Genomic DNA, 20,679 nt, shown 5'->3' on the forward strand with positions numbered 1-20,679 from the left:
ATTCAGGTACACAGTAGTGAAGTGTGTAACATATGTAACTTCTGCCTGACTGTCTTACCTGACTTTGTCTTTTGAAAACATAAAAAGTAATAATAATAATGATAATAATAATAAAAATGATAAAATATCCCAAGTAGAATGTAGGATCACATAGACAACAGTGCTGAACTTGAATGTAAAAGTGAAGACAGTTGCATTCTCACAGCAAATCAGGATTCAGTGCTGAGCTAGCCGGGCTAACAAGCTCTCCGTTCAGCACCATGGACAGAGCCATGCTGCTCTTCACATGATTCAGAGGGGATTCAAGTTTTCAAAGCAGTTCTCCTGGGTTCACCGTGAATCAGCTGGCTGTTGAGGAGGGAACATTTACCCTGCTTCCTTGGCTGCTAACCTGCGAGCCCATTGTGTCTATTTCAGTCCTCTGTTCCTCTCAGGTGACTCATGTTAATCCTCCTTACTTTGGGTCCCGCCTCTCTCTATAAAACAGCTGTCTTCATTCCAGGATCACTCTCCTAATTTTGAGCTGTATCTCTTTTGGCTCAGTTTTTCATCTGCTTTAAAATCCCTCTTTAATCTGTCTCCACTTCTTTATCTTTTTCTCCCATTCATGACGGAGGTGGATTTACCGGGAAATTAATAAGCGATGATAGCTTTCACTTGGTGGAGAGAACATGCGGTCTTAGTGCCACTACAATGCTGTGCTTTTTTCACTTAATATGGGTGATAAAGTCACGTCCCACTGCATGCTGAAAATTGGCAGTTTAATGTTGTATTGCTTTCTGGCAAGGAGATATACCTTGCAGAATAGCATTTTCCCAAATTGTTCTAGTCCCCTCTTCAATTTGACATACATCTGACTCACCAAGCAGCACTTATTTCAGTAAAGTTTCAACTTTTATAACAGGTTTGCCTGTTACCTCCCTCTCCTCCTGCTAAGACACACCGTGGGAGGCTGTAGCGACTAGTGCCAATCTATAAGATGACATTTTTTGTACATTTGGATTTTTTTGTGTACATTTTACCCATTCATTGGATCTAATTCAGCACTAGTATTATATCAGCACCCACACCAGTGGACATGTCTATAAAAAGGATTATCGCAAAAATGGTTTTATATGTTTCAGTTTAAGAGTAAAGTAGCTGTGTGGGATTCAGAGTAGGGCTGCACATTTAATCAAAATCATATCGAAACGGCAGTAGGGATTATTTTTGATAAAGGTTTCATTATGACAGTATAGCATTACAAATGAAGTATTGTGGAGCAACAAGGATGCCATGGTCTACAAATCATATTTTCCAGATGTAAAATAAACACGATGGCTTGGTGCAGACCCCAGCAAAAATCACATCATCCTCATTTTGCTTTTAGATTAGGATGCAAAACTGACCACTCCCTCTAAAATCACAAATGTTATCACCGTTGCAGTATCTGTCACAATAATCACAATATTATTTATTTATTTATTTATTTACCATATCGTTCAGCCTTAGTTCAGAGTTTGGTTATGAAGAATGTTCACGAAATCGTGGCTTATTACATTCTAGAGAAGAGATTCAATTTCCAACAAGTGTGATACCAAAATAATCAGATAAATGCAAAGACAAACTCTTTAATGCCCAAACAGCCACTCAGTAAGTTCACTGCAAGCTGCAAATACTTAGCCAAGTATTTTCCAATTGGCATTGCTCAGCAGGTCTGTTAGCCAAAGGATTGGACTCCAGATGACCAGCCTTACTTTAGTCAACATTACAACAGTTACTTATGATATAATAATTGCCAGATAGGGTTATATAAGTCACAGTTTCTGTTGGCTCTGACAGCATTTTGAAAATAATGGCTGTTGAATTATAGCATTTTGTTCATGGCTGAGATAATTCACATTACTGACTCAACACTGTACATGGCCCTGCAAAGGAAACATGTAATTTAGGTTCATCATACATTATCTTTGCAATATAAAGGATCTAAAACAGTTGGTCTTTCATTGCCATGTTTCATCAGTACCTTTCATCATTTTGGAAAGCAAGGACTAAAAGCTGCAGCTCGGCAACTTTGCAGCTGGCAACCTTAAGTAGCGATAGAACATTTTTTAAAGACTCTGGTGCTTTATTATATAGAAATCCGTACTAAGATGCCAACCCTATTCGTGTTGCAGACCTGTTTTGTGATTGAGACTGATAATATAGGTGTATTTTTACATTTAAAAAAAAAAAAATCTTGCCCAGTAAAACCGTAAGTAACCCACTATCCTTTATAAAAATAAGGATAGTAAAGAACTGTTAATCCTGTATCATCAGTCATTTTGCAAGTGACAGCTGTTATCTTGTTGTGGCCGTGGTTGTGTTGACTGTGTCTGCATGGTTTCATGTGGTGGGTGCTGCCTGCTCGGCATTTCAGTTTGTTTTCACAGACGTTTTCCAGCTCTTTGTTTTGTTGCTGCTATTTTTACGCCTGTCTGTTTATATATAGTAACGGGCCACCGAGGAATTTTTGTCATATCAGTGCGTCTCTCCGCCAGTGGACACTGCAGAGCTGTTTAGCTCAGCAGATAAACAGGATATCAATGGCAGAAACTGTACATGATATGCAGACGAGATACTCCACTCACATGACAAATCCATGTTTTGAGTGGTGTGTGTAAATCATGCATTTATCTTGACAAGTACACACGTGCTTGCTTGTGAATTTGTGTGTGCACCTGTGTGTGTGTGTGTGTGTGTGTGTGTGTGTGTGTGTATGTGCCATCAGACTAGACAGTGCTGGATGCTATCAGCAGCAGAGGATATGAGGACTACTATTTATAACTCTCCTCTATCTCAACGTAGACACACTGTCCTGCCCCACAGGGCAGGTGCACACGTGTGTGTGTGCGTATGTGTGTGTGTTTGTGTGTATTTCCAAACAGCGAGAGAGTTGTGAGTAATAGACTGTGTGTGAAAGTGACAGACAGAGAGGGAAAGAGCTGTGAATGAGAGACGGTGTGTGCATGTATCTGTGTGTGTGTATGTGTGCGTGTGCGCGCGCGCGCGCGTGTGTGTGTGTGCCGCTAGCTGAAGGTGTGACTGGAAAGCAGAGACATGTCACAGTTGACAAGGGTGAAATGAGAGGATATGATTGGCTGTTTTCTGATGTCATGGACTGTGCGCTGTCCCAATTAGAAACAATCATACGCTGCTTAGTCACTCCATCCGTCAGTCTCCTCTTCACCACTCAGCTCCATTGCTCCTCTCTCTCTCTTTCTCTCTCTTTCACTCTCTCTGTCTCTCTTTCTCCCTCTCTCTCTTTGTCTCTCTCTCTCTGCAGTAAGTTTAGATAGTGTCAACAATACAGAACAATACACAAGCTGGTGCTGTATGCCTTTGCCGATAGGAAGAGCGTCTGCCAGATACTCACCAGGCAGTGGCAAATTAACAGAAAGAAACAGAGATAGAGGGAGAGAGAGAGAGAGAGAGAGAGAGAGAGAGAGAGAAGGGAGGTTTGTGATCACTTCTTTGTAGTTGCATACAATTTGTACAATTATTGTCCTTAAGAGTCAGTGCCTGTGTTTCAGTGAAGAGCCCAGCAGTGCTGGACCCTGCTCTTAAAATTATAGCTTAAACTAACCCAACCTTGGCCGAAGAAAAAAAGAAAAGAAAGGAAAAAAGGCTGTCTTAAGTCAAACCAAGCTTGAGGAATGTAATAGCTTTCCGTGTACCAAAACCCAAAGCCCGACTTCCCATTTTCTTATTCTAGGCAGCATTTTTGATCACGAAACCATGTAAAATGACAATTATTCACCCAAGCTGACCCAAATCTGTTCAGTCCATTTGGGTTCTATTCGGTTTACCATGTTAAGGTACAGTGAAAATAAAGAGACGCAGTTTGGGTTATGCAAATGAGTGCAGGCATGTGTCCAGTCCTGTTTGAGATGAGAAAAGAGCAATTATTTTGGTAAAAGAAGGACTTCCTTTTCATTCCATGGTAGATTTTGGCTTTCTGCTACTGGGAGCCTAGAGCTGGAATCCTTTTAGACAGGCACATACAGAACACTCACAAACACACACATGCACACACACTTAGGCAAACACTGGCACGGCTACTTTTAAAGTAGAACGCTTTAGAGATTACTCAGAATGTTAAATTTAGTGAAATGAAATCTGTTTTGTATTGCCTTGCCTGCAAAATCCATATGTGCAGTTAAAAGAGGAGTCCATCTATAGTCACAGTACAGTTGAAACAGTGTTCGCATGACCACAAACAAATATTACGTCTGATGTTAAAGCTTTTGTAGTGTCTATACTATTTTCATGACGTACCCTGATGAGGTGAATCCAGGTAAAAGCCATTATCTCTCACTGATAAACATGATTAAATCTATACCGATCACGGAGGAGGAGATTTAGATGAAGAAAGAAGACGGGTTGCAGGAAGAGTTCAAACCTTGGATCGCACAAAAAGGGCTGAAACTCAGTATTCCCCAGAGTTCTCAGGAAATGAACTATGAAATTACTTTCACTTCCTGGAAACCGTTTATCTTTAGTTGTGACTTCATGGTGTATTCAATCAGTCCTTGTCAACTCATAATATCAGAAATTTCCAATTGGACTATCAGAAATTTGCACTGAAATGGCCAACAAAGTCATAAGTGTGAGTGGTAAAAGAGGACAAGTTCCATGATCCCTGACTTTACCAGCTGTGGCGTATCACCATAACACATCTGCAGAGCTTGAACAACAACAGTGAACAATGTGCCAGATCGTTGGTAAATAATAACAATATAAATTACTTTGTCCAATCATAGTGTCTCAGTCCTTGTAACGTTGACCAGTCCTGTCACTAAACAAGTAACTGATCTAAATAAGAGTGATCCTAGCATTGATTGTTTACATCTTTCAGTTTGCTGATATCCTTGGTCCAGTCTCTTGACACCTAACAGACACATGCTTTATACACATCAGTGAACCATTACCACCTGAACACAGACAGTACAAGTTGGTTACATAACACTTTTTCTAGCTTTACAAATTGGCAAGTGCGGCCCAAATCCATTACTATATTAGAACCATAGGCATAAATAAAAGTTTCAACCAATAAAGCCAACCCATCCCGTCAAATAAAGCGATTTCCTTCTCTAGCTGACATCCTATTGGTTGAATGATTCCTTGCCACATTGTGTCCCACCCCAACATCCTGTTGTAACAGGAAATACATAAAATCATGGAAGTAAGATGCCATTTCATCGGGTCGGAGAGAAGCAAGTGCAACTAGAGGGAGAAGTGAAACTTGGTGAGCGTTCCTGCTAACCAAGTCATTGCTAAACAAACTTTGGCACTGACTTTGGATGGAATTCTACAGGAGTCAGTCATAACATGAGCTTTGGTTTGTTGCATTGATTGTTGGGTATCTAATTATGAATGCAATAGGGCTGCTTTGGCGGTCATCTACAAACAAAGCAGTTTTAAATCAGAAGTTTACCACCATAGCACATGTGTAGTGTGGTTCACACACGAACAGCTCCCAAATGTAAAGTTTACAGTGCACCACCTCTTCATCAACAGCAAATGGAAGCCAACACTGTTTGACAGGTGATCTGTTGGAATTGCAGTACAGAAACACCACAGTGATGACCGCCTAATGACAAAATGGAGACAAAACTAGTGAAAGAATGATCGCAGTTCAACAGTTTTGACGCCCCTTTCTTTGCGAACGTGCTATTCAACACATAATCACTTAACTAGATTGCTTAGTTCCCTGTGTATTGCAGCAAAGTGTGGGAGTATCGGTCGCCACGGTGATGAGAGAGGAACTGACACGTCTTATAGCTTGACCTCCCTCCTGTCCCACCATGCTTCAGCATTGCTTCAGTTTCTACCCCACTGGAACACACACACACACAGCTCGAGAGAGGACCTTTAAAGAGCACTCAAGAGTCTGAGTATAGGCACACCAAACACACACATACACACACTCACATTACAGATACAGCACCATTAAAGAGCACTCAAGAGTCTGGATATGGGAAAGACGAGACGCTAACGCAAATAACGCAGAGTGAACGCCCAAATTATTCAGAGGCTGCCGGCATGTAGTGGAAAAAGAAATGCCAGGTCATGCGTGCAGCGATGAAATTACATACAGTACATTGATATGGTTATGAATCCTCTCCGCTGTGCTCCCTCACTGCTTTCTATGTGCATCTATTATCATCCGTCCATGCTTTCTTCCCTCATGTTGCTCCCATCACTTCTGCTAGACCAACTCTTTGTCTTAGAAGTACACAGGCATGGAGCTGTATAATGTTGCACCTGCAGGGCAGTGCTAACCTGACTGAAGGAAACAGAAGCAAAAAGCCAAAAGACAAGATAATTACCTGAAGTTGAACATGTTCCATCTGTAAAGTCCTGTGCATTTTGTTGTGTGTCATTTTTGATAGTTTTCCTGCATTTTTCTCTTATTGAAGCATAGTCTAACACCACCCTATCATCACAATGCCATAGCAACATTATATCTGAGCTACTGCTAATGCAAAATGAATGGGAGTCATTGGGACAAAAATGGTAAAAAAAAAAAAAATTCTCTTACTATAATTTTGCACCATTTTAAGTTAGTGTTGGCAAAACTGTTAAGGTGGTTTATGGCTTTTATCAAGGAGAGCAAACAACATCAATGAGTCATCTTTACAGCAGAATTAAGTTGTTGGTTCTCATCTACACTGACTCATGAGGTGTTACATTCAAGGACATTATGTGATTTATTTTTTGTTTTTATTAAAATAGCGTATTGGTAGCTGTGTTTTGTCTTACTGTAATATTCAGTTGATTTTTATTTATTTATTTATTTATTTATTTATTTATTTTATTACACAGGTACATGATAACTATTTCCTCATGGCTACAGCCTGCCAATGCATCTGAGAATGCATTTCCACACAACCCATTTTCTGAAAGTATGGCACTAACCGCTGAGGTGGCACTTGTTTTACTGTTATGTCTCAAGGTTAATGCGCCTGCTTAAAGGCTCAAGTGAACTAAAAGGGAACAAAAACCCAATCAACAGTCTGAGGTATGAAACTGCATCAAGGTAGAAACACTCCCAAGAGTTATCTCTCAAAAAAACACGAGTACTGTCCTTGTTAAAAGTACTATCTAGAATATCTGGACATTTGATAAAGTACTTTCACTATATAACTAAAATATCAAATAAATCTGAACAGGAAAAATGATTGGGCATGTTTGGCATGTTAATGCAACACTGGCTAGGGTACACCAATAAGGATTAAGTTTTAAATCAGATCAAAACATTGTTTAATTTTTTTAGTACGGGTTTAAAATGAATCATGCAATATCACATGAAAGGGAGGGCTATTATTAAGAATGTCAGCGAGGCTGTGATTCAGTCGCTCACTGAATCACAGCCTCGCTGACATTCAGTATTAAAGCACGCCCTTGACTGTTGCTTTTATATAATGACATTTAAATGTTAGTTTAATTACATGTTGTTGTTGTTTTTTTCTTTTTTTTTACATGCTGCCTACAGAGCTGTCAACTGGCTATCACACACAAGAAAATGAAAATTGAATAATTTAACCAACAACACAATGGAATGCCATGCACGGATGGCAGGAGTGTTCAAGATGTGCTTGGAACTATACTAGGGATATTGAATGTTACTGCATATACTCAAAGTACTTAACCAAACAGCTCAGTGGAGTGCTGGGTTTGTTTTTGCCACACAGTGGCTCCTAGCATTACACTTTCATCACACTCTCGTACTCTCCAACTCTCTCTCTTTTTCTTCACTTTTTAGTCACACTGTGGAGGAATTAGATACATGCTGTAGGCAGTGTAGACAGTGTGTGTGTGTGAGTGTGTGTGTGTGTGTGTGAGATGTGCTTGTGCAGAAAGCAGGTGTTATTTTGCGCAGTGACACACACAATTTCTTTCTTTACTCTTACTCCATACCTCTTACTTCAACCTCTCGTTGTTCTCTTATTGTAGTTTATCTTTGCCTTCTGTTTGAGGTTTCACACACACACACACACACACACACACACACACACACACACACACGCCACGTCTATTATAATTAGTGATCTCAACATAAGCTGTGCAAACACTGCCGTTCCACATTTATACACAAACCTCAGATAACAACAAAAAACAAGCACATTTTCTGTTTCCAGATGACTTTTTTTTCCCCTTCATCAACCTTTGTCATGTTTTACTTCAGTTTAAAGACCATATTGCAATGGCTCATTTACAATGACACCCTCCAAAATAAATGGATTGAGTTCATTTGTCCACCTGTAATAGCAGTGGTCCGCTCTGTCCAAGAGCCTGTCCAGACTGCCTGAATTAAGTGGCAAATGATTCTGAGTCGGGTTTAATGGAGTGGATATGAGCGATTCGGGGTGAATGTAAGCCTTGCTCTCCAGGACCAGACCCACATAGTTCTGCAACCCGTCTGTGCTGCACCAATCCAATTTGGGCTTAATTGAATTGTTCTGAGGCTCCCTTCCATATATTTCCACCACAAGAAACTTATTACTCTCGATCTATGTGTGTGTATGTGTGTCAGAGAGAGAGAGAGTGAGAGCGAGGCAGAATGACAATGAGTGTGTGCATGATGCCAATTTTGGAGTGTACTGTTGTTTGATGGATACTTCTGAGATCCAATAAAAGTTTGAAGCAGCTGCAGTATGCAGTGCGGGTAGAAAGTGAGAAAACAAGCCAAATTTAAGTGTTTGTGTGTGTGTGTGTGTGTGTGTGTGTGTGTGTAGATATGCACACATTTTGTGCATATGAGTTGGCAGGTAAAGTATTTCAAAGGCATGTTTATTAGTGTCAGTAGATCACCCCCGCTGTTCTCCTGCTACAGATCATTTATTGCCATCACTGACGTTTCATTCTCATGACCTTCATCAGAGTCATCACTCCTTGCTCTGATGAAGGTCATGAGACTGAAATGTCAGTGATGCCAATAAATGATCTGGAGCAAGAGAACAGTATGCTGGAGTGATCTGTTCAGGTCAAAGTTTCTTTCTCTTTTGCACTGGTGGAAAAAATACCAGATGTGCGAATATAATCTCATATTGTGAATTTTGAAAATCCAAAACTAAATCTCCCTTTTCTTTCTCCTCTCTCTTTCTTTTCCCTGCTCTGACTTTTTTCCTCCCCTTATCCCTTTCATTTTATCCTCCTGTTCCTCCTCCCTTTCCTTCCTCTCTCCTTTCCTTCTCGCTCCCTCCCTCACAGGATGTGAAGTCAACATTCTTCCAGTTCGGTGCCTCCATCCAGCAGGAGGCGCTGCTGATGCTGAACATCATGGAGGAGTATGACTGGCACATCTTCTCCATCGTCACCTCCAAGTTCCCCGGATACCAGGAGTTCATCAACATCCTTAAAACTACGGTAGACAATAGGTAAGATCGCCTGCACACCTTGTTATGTGATAAATAGAGTCGAATGGATGAATACCGGCCTGGAATCAAAGCCTGGTTTGGGCTGGATCACAATCTGCAATTTGGCTTTCTCCCTTTTTGTCACGAGTCAGTGTCACATGGTTAGGTTTAGGCACCAAAACCACTTGGTTAATGTTAGACAAATGTTAAGTTTAGGTACCAAAACAACATGGTTGAGGCTAGGAAAAGGTAAGGTTTAGGCATAAAAAAACACTTGGTTGAGGTTAGAGAAAGGTTTGGGTTAGGCAAAAAAAAACAGAAACTGGACATGGTCTCGGCCACACGCAAAAGGTCTCGCTCGAAACAGGAACTAAACTCGGGTGTCATGTTTGTGGATCTTGTGGCTTACATTTTCTTGTGGTGCCTTTGCCTCCTAATAGGTTCCTTTTGCATCAGATGCCAAAGGTCATGATCAAGCTGTGGTATTTGACTACCCTGGGAATGAGAATGGGCTGATATGAGGCCAATATTAAACTTTTTTTTTTAATCAAAATTGGGATATCAGCCAGTATGTTTTATTGTATAAGATATGTTTGAGTATCTGAATGCATTATTCTACTTGAAAAATTTTATTATCTGATAGTCAAAATGTTGCTTCAGTGGCTTTTTCACCTTGCTGAGAAGACATTCTGTGGGAAACCATTTCAGCAACTTATAATTTAGTCACTTGGCATAAAAATGGGCAACTTTAAATAAATTCAACACTGGCACAAAATGTTGGCCATCCGCAGCTTCACTGCAAAGATGTTAGCATTACTGGCACGCAGAATCTCAAATTGGTCAGACCTTAACACAGATAATAGTAACCTTTAATAACTTTAAAAGAGTAACAACAGATTTATTTGCACTTTTTCCCCCATCCCACATCCACACTTTTGGTTTCTTTTGTCCATTTCTAGCCCCTTCTCCCTCCATGACAGTATCAGTACAGTAGATCCTTCCCTAAGAGTTACTGCACACTAACCCTGGGCTGTTCTCCAAGCCCACAATCCCCTGTTTTGTCCCTAATCTTCTCCATTATCACCTCAAATTTCCCCGGAGAATAGGTGAAGTTTTCTTTCTCGTAGAGTTACTACATATCAGGTTTTGCCCGTGCGCTATATTTTTCATCTTGTCCACTGATTCTTCAAAGCCACCTGGCCGAGAAAGTCTTCATCAGCATGTTTAAAATGAGTGTAGATGACAGGTAGGTTTACTCCACCCTCAGTAATACCTCTTTTGGTCATTTTGAGTGATGCTATGGCTCTGCAGAGAGGAGGAAAAAAAAAAGCAGTCAACAGAGCAGAAGGCCATAATTTTCAGGGGGGAAAAAAGTCGAATTAATGATACATGTTCCGCAATGTTGAGATTTTGGCTGCTGTTTGTGCCTGCACCTATGATATATTGAAACAAAGCTGAGGAAGGCATTTTCATTTGCAGTTACTCTTTGTTTATGTCAAACCCAGCAGGCAAACACGGGCTCAGAAACTTTTTCTCACCATTGTATTTATTGGTTAAAATTAATAAAATGATTTAAGGACAAGTTGAGAGACAAAAAAAAATATGTGTTTCTTTTCAGTTTTATTGATTTAAAAAAAAAAAAAAAAGAATTCCTCAATATCCTCAAAACAATCACCATCAAAAACACTCTAAAAAGCCTGAACAGTTTTTAAAAAATTATTCATGTTTTAATCTGTACTCTCATAGGTTTGGATGGGATGTCATCTGAAATAAAGACTTTTGATTGTATGCTAAAAAAAAAAAAAAAATGACTGCTTCATTGAAAATAATCTCAATCTGCCCAAATACTTCTGTCACCCTCAAGAGGGGGCCCGTGTACCAAAAGGGCTGAACTGGCCGAAAATAACCTCAAATTAAAGCTGACAGTGTGCAGTTTAACCTCACATTAACTGCCCCATTTCGCACACTAAGTAATACGATTACGGAACCAAAATATCAAAAAATGGGTCACCGTCAAGATACTTCTGTGAGCAGAGTGTGTAAGTGAGCAGGTTACTCAATTCGCTGACAGTGACTCACAGTTTTCCCTCCCCGTTTCTTGTTTTGTGAGCTGAGATCTGCAGACTTGTGGCTGTTCACCTAACAGACTGTGGTGGTGGGTGATGTATTTATCATTTCTCTGTCATATATGACTGTTTTAGAGTCACAGGAATATTGACAAATTACAAATTAATAAATAAATGGATAAAATATATGACTGAAAATTTTGCTTGCGACAAGCTTCTTTTTTCAGTTTGAGCCAGACAATTATTCAGTCACTCAATCAAGCAATCAATCAATCAGTCAGTCAGTTGGCCAATCAAATAGTCAATTGATGAATCAATCAGCCAATCAGTTGCTCACTCAATCAGTCAGTCAATCAGTAAATCAATTGGTCAAATAAATGGTGAATTAAACTGACAATCACACACTCCGCCATAAAGGTGACTTGTTATAGTTTTTAATTTTTCTTCTTATGAAAAATCACATTTTTGGTATAGAGCTGCCTCCTTATCTTTGTCACTCTCCAAAAGTGAGGTTGAATTAAATAAAGAACTAAAAGCTTCTGGTTTGTCAAACCACGTATAATAAAATCCATTATTTGCATTATTCTTCCTTTTTTTCAGTGTTCTGCTAATTTTCATTCAGCATTCAACTCTGTGCACAGAAGCCTTAAATGTAAATGTAAAGAAAATGTAGGCCCAAATGAATTCTCCGGAAAGAATTAATCTGGGGATGTATTTTGTAGAAGGCAGGCTATGTAGGCTGTCATTAAGCTCGGTGCAGATGAATGCGGGCAGATAGGCGCTCTGCCTGCCTGAATAACATGCAAATTAAATGCGATAGGCTTCGTAATTTGATTAGTCAGGAGATGTAGAGTCACTCACCATCACTCACCTGTTTGATTTTGGCTTATCTCACTTCATGTCATCCCACTATTTTGTAAAGCAGTTATCATGTTTTTTTTTGTTTTTTCTTTGTCTAACATAATATCTTTTTTATGGATGAGGAAAAAGAGTGTGTGTGCGATGAAAATCATTACACATCAGTAATCCAATCAGTGAATCTAATGCTACAATGCTATGTCATTCACACTGAGCTATTGTGAAAAGTCTATGAGAAAATGAATGGGAAATTTTCATTCTCCTACCTTGGTTGACAACCAGTGCTTCCCAGTCTCTCTCTCTCTCTCTCTCTCTCTCTCTCTCTCTCTCTCTCTCTCTCTCTCTCTCTCTCTCTCTCTCTCTCTCTCTCTGTATCTGTATCACTGTATCACTGTCTGTCTTGGTGAGTTTTGCCATCTGGGACTTGTAGAGCATCATCGCATTGGACAGCCAAAAGAGGACAGCAGGTCCCCAATCACTCTCATGTTACACTACAAGTGTATTATCGGATTGCAGTACAATGGTTAACAACACCCTCTTCTCTCTCTTTTCCCTTCTGTCTGTCATACACTCTAACCCTCACTCTCCCCTGTGTGTGCGTGCATGTGTGTGTGCGTGCGTGTGTGCGTGCGTGTGTGTGTCTAGCCTGTTTCTCCTTCACTGTGCTAATTTTGCCATGCAAGACCAGCAGAATAAACACTGTTGTTGCCACAGAAAAGAACCCTAACCCTAACCACTGTTCTTTCCATCTCACTTGCCTTTTCTTGTGTGTAAGAGAGAGAGAGAGTGTGTGTGTGTGTGTGCATTATATTTTCAAAGTGGTTAATAAGCGCTCACTCTTTTCACTCTTCACTCTCTCCACATTTACTTAGCTGGCATCTACAGAAAGTCCTCACTTAGGACTAGATTAAAAATTTGCATTGGAATTAGCCGGGTCCATGTGCTTTCACAGTACCTTTGAGCATAAAATTTCTCCACCGAGCAAAACTCATTTGTATAAGCATCTAACTTCAGCCATGTGCTCACTTAGGTAAATGATGCGAATGATCTCATTTGTTTTAATCCAAAAGGTCAAACAGAAACTTGTAATTCTTATGGTTATAGCACTATTTCCCGATATTGCTGTTACTAATTAGCACACTGACAACAGGAACTGGCTTCATCCTGCTAACACTAGCATTATCCTCTTTGTCCTTGAGTTAGTTTTGTTTGCTGGAACTTGCTGAGCATCTTCATACTGGACCGACTTCAACATTTGCATTCCATTTAGCATTAACGCAGCATTTCCCCAGACTTTAGAGGCTCTACCCTATTAACATTACCATCACACTTAACAGTGATATTAATTATAATGGATAATTAGTCCTGCCCTTGCCAGCACCTACAGAAAGCATCACAGTGCACCAGGTGTCTTCCGTGCATTATTTAAATATTAACCCTTCACTCCTGCCCTCATTATCCTTGTTTCAGTTTTGTGGGCTGGGACCTGCAGAACATCATCACCCTGGATGCAGTAGAGGAAGACAGCCGGTCTCAGATCATGCTGAAGAAGGTCCAGTCTCCTGTCGTGCTGCTCTACTGCTCCAAGGACGAGGCCGTGTACATCCTGGAGGAGGCTCGCTCGCTGGGACTCACCGGGTTCGGCTACATCTGGATCGTGCCCTCTCTCACCACGGGGAACCCGGAAATAACCCCGGATGAGTTCCCGTCGGGGATGATTTCGGTGTCGTATGACGACTGGGACTACCCGTTGGAGGCACGGGTTCGGGACGGCCTCGGGATCATAACGTCGGCTGCGGCGGCCATGTTGGAAGAGTACGGCGACATCCCTGAGGCCAAGACATCCTGCTATGGCCAGATGGAGAAGACGACCAAGCTGCCGCCCAGCGCCCTGCACAAGTAAGCAAACAGAGATGTTGTGAGTGTGTGTGTGTGTGTGTGTGTGTGTGTGTGTGTGTGTGTGTCATGGAGAATACACTTGCATTTGCACACAATGAGAGGTATATATGGAGTTCCTTTTGTACACTTGTGAAACGTATCCAGTTCCGTGTAACACTGTCTCTCTCTTCTGCAAGTAAATTAAATGCTGCTTGAAAAGTACACTTCCAGATTACTTTCAATATCATGTGCAAAGAAAAACTGGACAAAAAACCCACAGAATCACAGAATTGTCAGATAAGGTAATTAGGCATGTTATAATTTCAGGGATACAATCCCAATAGAAACTGAAGTGTGGTAAGTGCAGGAATGTCATCACAGACACCATCGGTTTTGCAATGTCAGCATAATGCAAAACACAAGGAGTTTAGTCAGGGCATGACAGGCTGAATCTTCATTGTGTGAATTCATCTGGCATTGAATTGATCAAAACAAATGTCTGTTTAGATGTAAAAGTCCTGTAGCATAACTACAAAGTGTGATTTGACCACGAGTGGCATCATTTATCTAATAGAAGAGCAGTAAAACAATGCTACTCCAAAAACACATTTGCTCAGGAAACAATGAAATGGAGAATCGTAAAGGCAAAACTGGGAAGCGCAGAAATCATAAACCCCAGAACCTCAAAAGCAGAGCGTGGAAACACAAAAGAAGAAAAAATAATCTCTGTCAGGTGATTGAACTTACGGGTTCCCATCCTATTTTGAGTTGTGTTTGAAGAAACTCCGCATTTATGTTTGTAGTTATTTTTGCATTTTTGGATTTTAAGAAACTAACACTATAAACTCCAACCTTTTCTTGCAGTCTTATTTATTTTTGCCTTTTACAAAAATGTGCAAAATAAATTGCATGCATGTGTGTGTTTATGATGGTGCTTGAGAAAGGCAGATGTGTCTTTTTATGACACTGAAGAGAAGCAGGGCTGTTTGCATATTGTATGTATATGTTAGTGTGCATAAGTGAAAGGATGTTTATACATTCCTGCTATGTTTGTTTCCTCCTTATCCTCAGTAATTAAAGACTTCCAGCAAGTTTGCTTGGGGAAAGGATCCAGATTCAAGACAAATGGAGTTAATGGCTAAGAGACAGAGAGGAAGAGAAACAGGGGGATTGAGAGCGAGGGATGAGAGGACAGAGGGAGTGTGGGAGTAAGAGAGAGAAGAAAGTGAAAGACGTGATGAGTGAACTGGAGATGGGGAAGGAGTTTTGTGAATACGGCCGGGGGAAAAAAAAAAAGGCGGAAGGGAGAAACAGGCACTGGGTTAACAGTGGGAAGCCGCTACAAACGAGTGCTCTCCAAAATTGAGGAGCTCCTTGATGAGTCCTTCTGTTCCTCCTCTCGTTTATTCCTCTGTCTCTCGTCCGCTCTACCCTACTCTCCTTCTCATGTTGCCTTCACTCGCTCTGCAGCAGCCAGTGGGAGATGTTGCAGGTCTTGCCAGCTCTGTCTGGCTCTCCATCTGGCAGAGTAGGGAGACACACATAACCTGGGTTCCCATCCAAGATTTTTTTTTTTTTTTTTTTTTTTTTTTTGGTGCAAATATGGGGCAATTTTTTTTGGTGCAAAAAGAAAATGTGCAAAACGTGTCAAATTTTAAAACCTGAGCAGAAATGGCCACTAATGCTTACTGTTACTCAGACTCAACAAAAGAAATAATGCCGAAAAAGAGGATGGAGTTGCATTTTATAAATAAACAGTGATGTAAGCTTGGCGTGAAAACGGTTCACACTCATTGCACAACAGTTCAAAAACAGGTTGGAGCATTCTCAGATTTTATCTGTCGCTGTATCAATTTGCAATCAAGGTGCATGACGTAGGAAATGCTTGAAAAGAAGAATAAATTCAGCTATTCCTGGAGGCTATCATGGGTGTTCACTGCTCTCTAAAAGCTGTTATAATCGTACGGTCTGTAAAAATGTCCACCATAACCTCCAAGAAATATCACAACAGTTGTACTTTCCATGGATAAGGGGCCTTTTGTGTTGGTCATTCACTGGTGCATTAGAATAATGCCAAGTGGATTTCTTTGTTTTGGGCTTTACGCTGGATGAAGACTTGGAAATATTTTCCCCCAAAAAATAACTGAAGAGTGATTTCAAAGCTAGGGAGGCACAAAAAAAGAGACAGAGAGAGAGAGACAAAGAGAGCTGCACAGACACAGCTATTCAGAGCGAGACAGAATACAGTGTGTTTCTGGGTTTTGTTTAGCAAGGACAGTTTTTTTTAATAAGATGTAGTCCCAGGTAAGCTCTCACACAGTTTCAGTCAAGGTGAAAACTCCACCTTACGGTTTCCCTCTGAGGTTGGCTCTCAGCAAGTAGGTCCAAAAAATGTGTCTGGCAAGAAAACTTTGCCTTTAATTAGACAAAGACACTGCCAAAAACCTTATAATTTTGTTTTCCACTCATAATAAAGCCTTGTTGAGCAAGCTGTGTAAAGGCACTGCAGAGTTGATTATTAAAACTATTTCATGTTTTGAAATGGAGGTGCTTTATTTAAAGGGACAGTTCACCCATTTTGAAAAAAATGTTATATAACCCCTCCCCAGCTGTTATGTAGGACATTAGTGGTTACCAGTGATGACTGATGTTATAAAAATCCATATAAATACTAAATACATCCATGAAATGATTATATAGCTCTTAATTTGAAACATAGATAGATTCACCAGTGTGATAAATAGCTATCCATAGCTTGTTGGCTTAAATCCCAGCAGGCTCTGCTGCCGGAGGTCAATACCCAGGTGATGAGTGACCACAGATGGCTCTGTCGCAGGTGAGAGCGCTCAGCCAATAGGGATTCAGGGACAGGACACGGGAAAACACGATTGGTCAAGGGTAGGTCGGGGCAAGAGGCCAGTCTGGGTTGTTAGATCATCAGCAGTTGTCAGGGGACATAAAGGGACATGACCGAAGACAAACACGCATACACACACACACACACACACACACACACACACACATAACCAGATGGGCACAAACAGGCCAAAAGACACAAAAGACACACACTCAAACACAAATGCAGAGCCCTCGTGTCACATTCTGCCATAATTACAGCGGCACCACAGCCTTTAATCTTAAAAGATGCCGCAGCTCTTTTGTTTCTAGTTGTGTTTGTGTGTGTGTGTGTGTGTGCGTCCACTGCCTTGTAAACACAACCGACATTATCAACAGTATTATCTCACAAGCTCCCAGCTAACATCCAGTTCAAAGTTAACATTTGTTTTCTTTGCTTTTGCTCGGATTTTGAAGCGCTACTGAACGCCTCTCCGGCTGTGATTTGTCACAACAATTTGGTTTGCTTTCAATGGAGGGCGAGCTAAATGCAGAACCAAGTGCATCTCAATGAAAATAATGTAAGTCATGTCACTGGAAAAAAAAAAAAAAAAAAAAAGTAGTTTGCAGTGTGGGCACCCAGTTAAGTTTTGTCTGTTAGCTCAGTCATTGCCTGGGACAGCTGGGACAGTAAATATGCTGTGACACACTCAAGATGAATATGTTTTCCAAAGGAATAGAAAAATGAAATTAAGATTAAAAAAAAAAAAAAAAAAAAAAAGACAAATGACCAACTAAGAGCGCTGGCCAGCACAGCGATCAGACCAAGTGACAAATTCTGCTCCCTTTTAAGATGCGGTGCTTGTGTGTGTGTGTGTGTGTGTGTGTGTGTGTGTGTGTGTGTTTGTGTCTGTGTGTGTGAGTGTGTGTGTGTGAGACACAAGAGAAATATCCCCTCATAAGAGAATGTTCTGCCATGACAGATTTACAATGTACCGCTCACTTTACTGTGCTGAACAGTGAACCTTAACAGACTTTAGCACTTATTTATCAGTGTGTGTGTGTGTGTGTGTGTGTGTGCGCGCACGTGCACGTGTGTTCGGGCCCGTGTATGTGTGTATGTAACAGGTGTGGTGGTTGTAGTTCCTTCTGACAGGTAATTTCAGTTTCTTGCCCTGAAATATGATGGTGTAAACTCACTTACGAACTACACACAGCACATGCACACACACATACACACACACACTCACTCACACACATACATTCTTGAAATCCTAGGGGTTGCTGCAATCTTTGCTGTGTACAGCCATTAACTTACATATTAGAAAAGGGGAGAAATTTACAGTGTATGTCTGGAAACACGTACCCAGGAATTTATGGAATTTCATTACAAAGAGCAGATGAACCAAAATTTATTCAAGCAAAGTAACTAGTCACACACACACACACACACACACACACACACACATACAAATCAGCAGAGGGAGGCAGTAATGCACAAAAATACACCTACATGTTATTTGCAGCAGACAGCGGCGAAACAAGGTGATGAAATGTTATCTAATATTAGTTTTTCATCCGCATCACAGTTTATTAGACGGTACACTCTGTTCTGCAGCAAATATTTATTCTCTGGTCGTCAGTTTATGTAAATTGTGCTATCCAGCGTCTTTAAGAGCACATTCATGTTATTTCTCCCAAGAGTTGTCAGTATAACCCATGCACGTCTTTACAGAAAACAAACAGCGATGTCCCAGTGTCTCAACATGCCATTCACTCAACTACTCATACATATTACATCACTATACCGCATATATGCTTGCAACCTGTGCGCCTGTGTGTCTTTTTAAGAGTGTTTGTATTTAGTATTCCCCTGCCATATCTACATTACGGCTTGCAATCCTCCTGTGGCTTGTGACAAGTGTCTTTACATAGGTGATTGAACACAGAATTGTATACAGGACGAGAGGGGGATTATTGAAATTCATGAGCTGCACATAAACAGGCTCCCTTATGGAATGCCTTGTGCATGAATTACAAATGTGTGCGTAGACTAGTGTGTGTGTGTGTGTGTGAGAGAGTGATGAAAATGTTGTGATTTTCCTGTATTTTAATTTCAGCTGAAGGATTCGATGCTTCTCACTTGAGTCATTTAGAATTCAGCACATAGCAAACTGTGGGTTGATTAAGCCTTTTCTAAATCAATTGAACAAATTACAAAAAAAAAAAAAAAAAAAAAGTTGACATTTTGAAGATGCAAGGCTCTTATCCAGCAAAAGCCAAAAGTAGAATGAGAGTCAGCAAGAAGGGAAAGGACAAATACAGAGAGGAGCAATAAAGAGAAAAGGGAAGAGGGTGAATGCATGAGTGGTTTCCAATAGCATAACATGAATCTGTCCAGATTCAACGGAGGGACTGAAATCACTTTTTGTCAAATAAAACTCCATGTATTAGAACAAGAAATTGATAGAGCCTGCTGTTAAAAATGTTTCAATCCAAAGTTCAACCTAGAGCCCTTACAGGACCATACTGGTGATTTTTGGACCATTGACTACAATTTGCAGACATTTTATATTGCAACAAATCATTTTTCAAACCACGTGGTCGACATCATTCAGAAACCACTGAAGTGATAATTGCCTGTGTAAAGTAAACATTTCCCCGGTGACTATTTTTTGGGGCGAAAGTTCATTTTCGTATCCTAGTGGAATGAATGGAAACCCAATGGCTGGATAAAAGGTAGATGGGTAGAAGGCTACATGCACGTCTCTTGCTTTGACTCTTGTGTGGTGCAGGGAATCAAAGTCCAGCTCCAAAGCAAAAAGTCAATTCCTCAACCTGCCTTGAGAAAGGTTCGTGTAATGTAAAATGTTGACTGACTCCCTGAAATAAATCAGTGCAAATGTGAGAAAGTGTGTGCAGGAATTTGCTTTTTTCTTTGGAATTGTAAAAAAAAAAAAAAAATAGCTGGAGATGTGGATTTGCAGTGCATATTGGTTATGAATGGATAGCTCATTCGCCTGGTCTGTATTTGCATAAACTCGACTCAAGTTCAGCTTTATGCAAATGAATTTATACAATGCAATGCAACAATCGTTATGTTGTAAAATTAGAAAAAAAAAAATGATGAATGAACCACCATTTTCTTCCAACTTTAAAATGTGGAAGTGACCACCCCCTTGCAATGTGGCTGTGGAAGATTAGGGGGAGGAGGGGGGAGAAAGATAAAGGGAGGGGAGGAGGGAGGCAGGGAGTCTAAGGCTCTACAGTTAATCAGGAAGAATAAAAATTGAGTCGCAATATTAACTGCTGCAATTCCCTACACACGGGGAGTTTATTAATTTTTCATCAGAGGGAAGGATTTTCCAGGCAGGTGCTCTGGGGTGGTGCAAGATTCCTGGCCCACAACTCCAATTACATGTTAGGGAAAAGGCTCTATTATTTTCAAACTGAGAAAATCGGGATCCCAAGCCAATCCCAGAAATAAATCCCAATTTGTTCAACAAAAGAAAACATGGAGAAGTAGCTGTGCAGACGTGTGCTGCAATTCATGCTGGGACTGCAAGCTTGGAAAAGACAAAGTGTGATTTGTAGTATCAGTGATGTACAGGCACATCTCTCTCTCTCTCTCTCTCTCTCCCACAAACACACACACACACACA

At 40.6% G+C, this 20,679-nt stretch overlaps 1 protein-coding gene across 2 annotated transcripts in view; it reads left to right on the plus strand.

The window, feature by feature from the left end:
* Window positions 1–20,679, plus strand: part of grin2aa (glutamate receptor, ionotropic, N-methyl D-aspartate 2A, a) — a 174,680-nt gene that overhangs the window by 91,860 nt on the left and 62,141 nt on the right. For both annotated transcript variants that reach the window (XM_030058483.1, XM_030058484.1), the window contains exons 2-3: window positions 9,235–9,401; window positions 13,775–14,203. In XM_030058483.1, the coding sequence (XP_029914343.1) occupies window positions 9,235–9,401; window positions 13,775–14,203 (596 nt within the window). The remainder of the gene's footprint in view (window positions 1–9,234; window positions 9,402–13,774; window positions 14,204–20,679) is intronic.

This window comes from Myripristis murdjan, chromosome 8, assembly GCF_902150065.1.
Source record: "Myripristis murdjan chromosome 8, fMyrMur1.1, whole genome shotgun sequence".
In the NCBI taxonomy this organism is placed as follows: domain Eukaryota; kingdom Metazoa; phylum Chordata; class Actinopteri; order Holocentriformes; family Holocentridae; genus Myripristis; species Myripristis murdjan.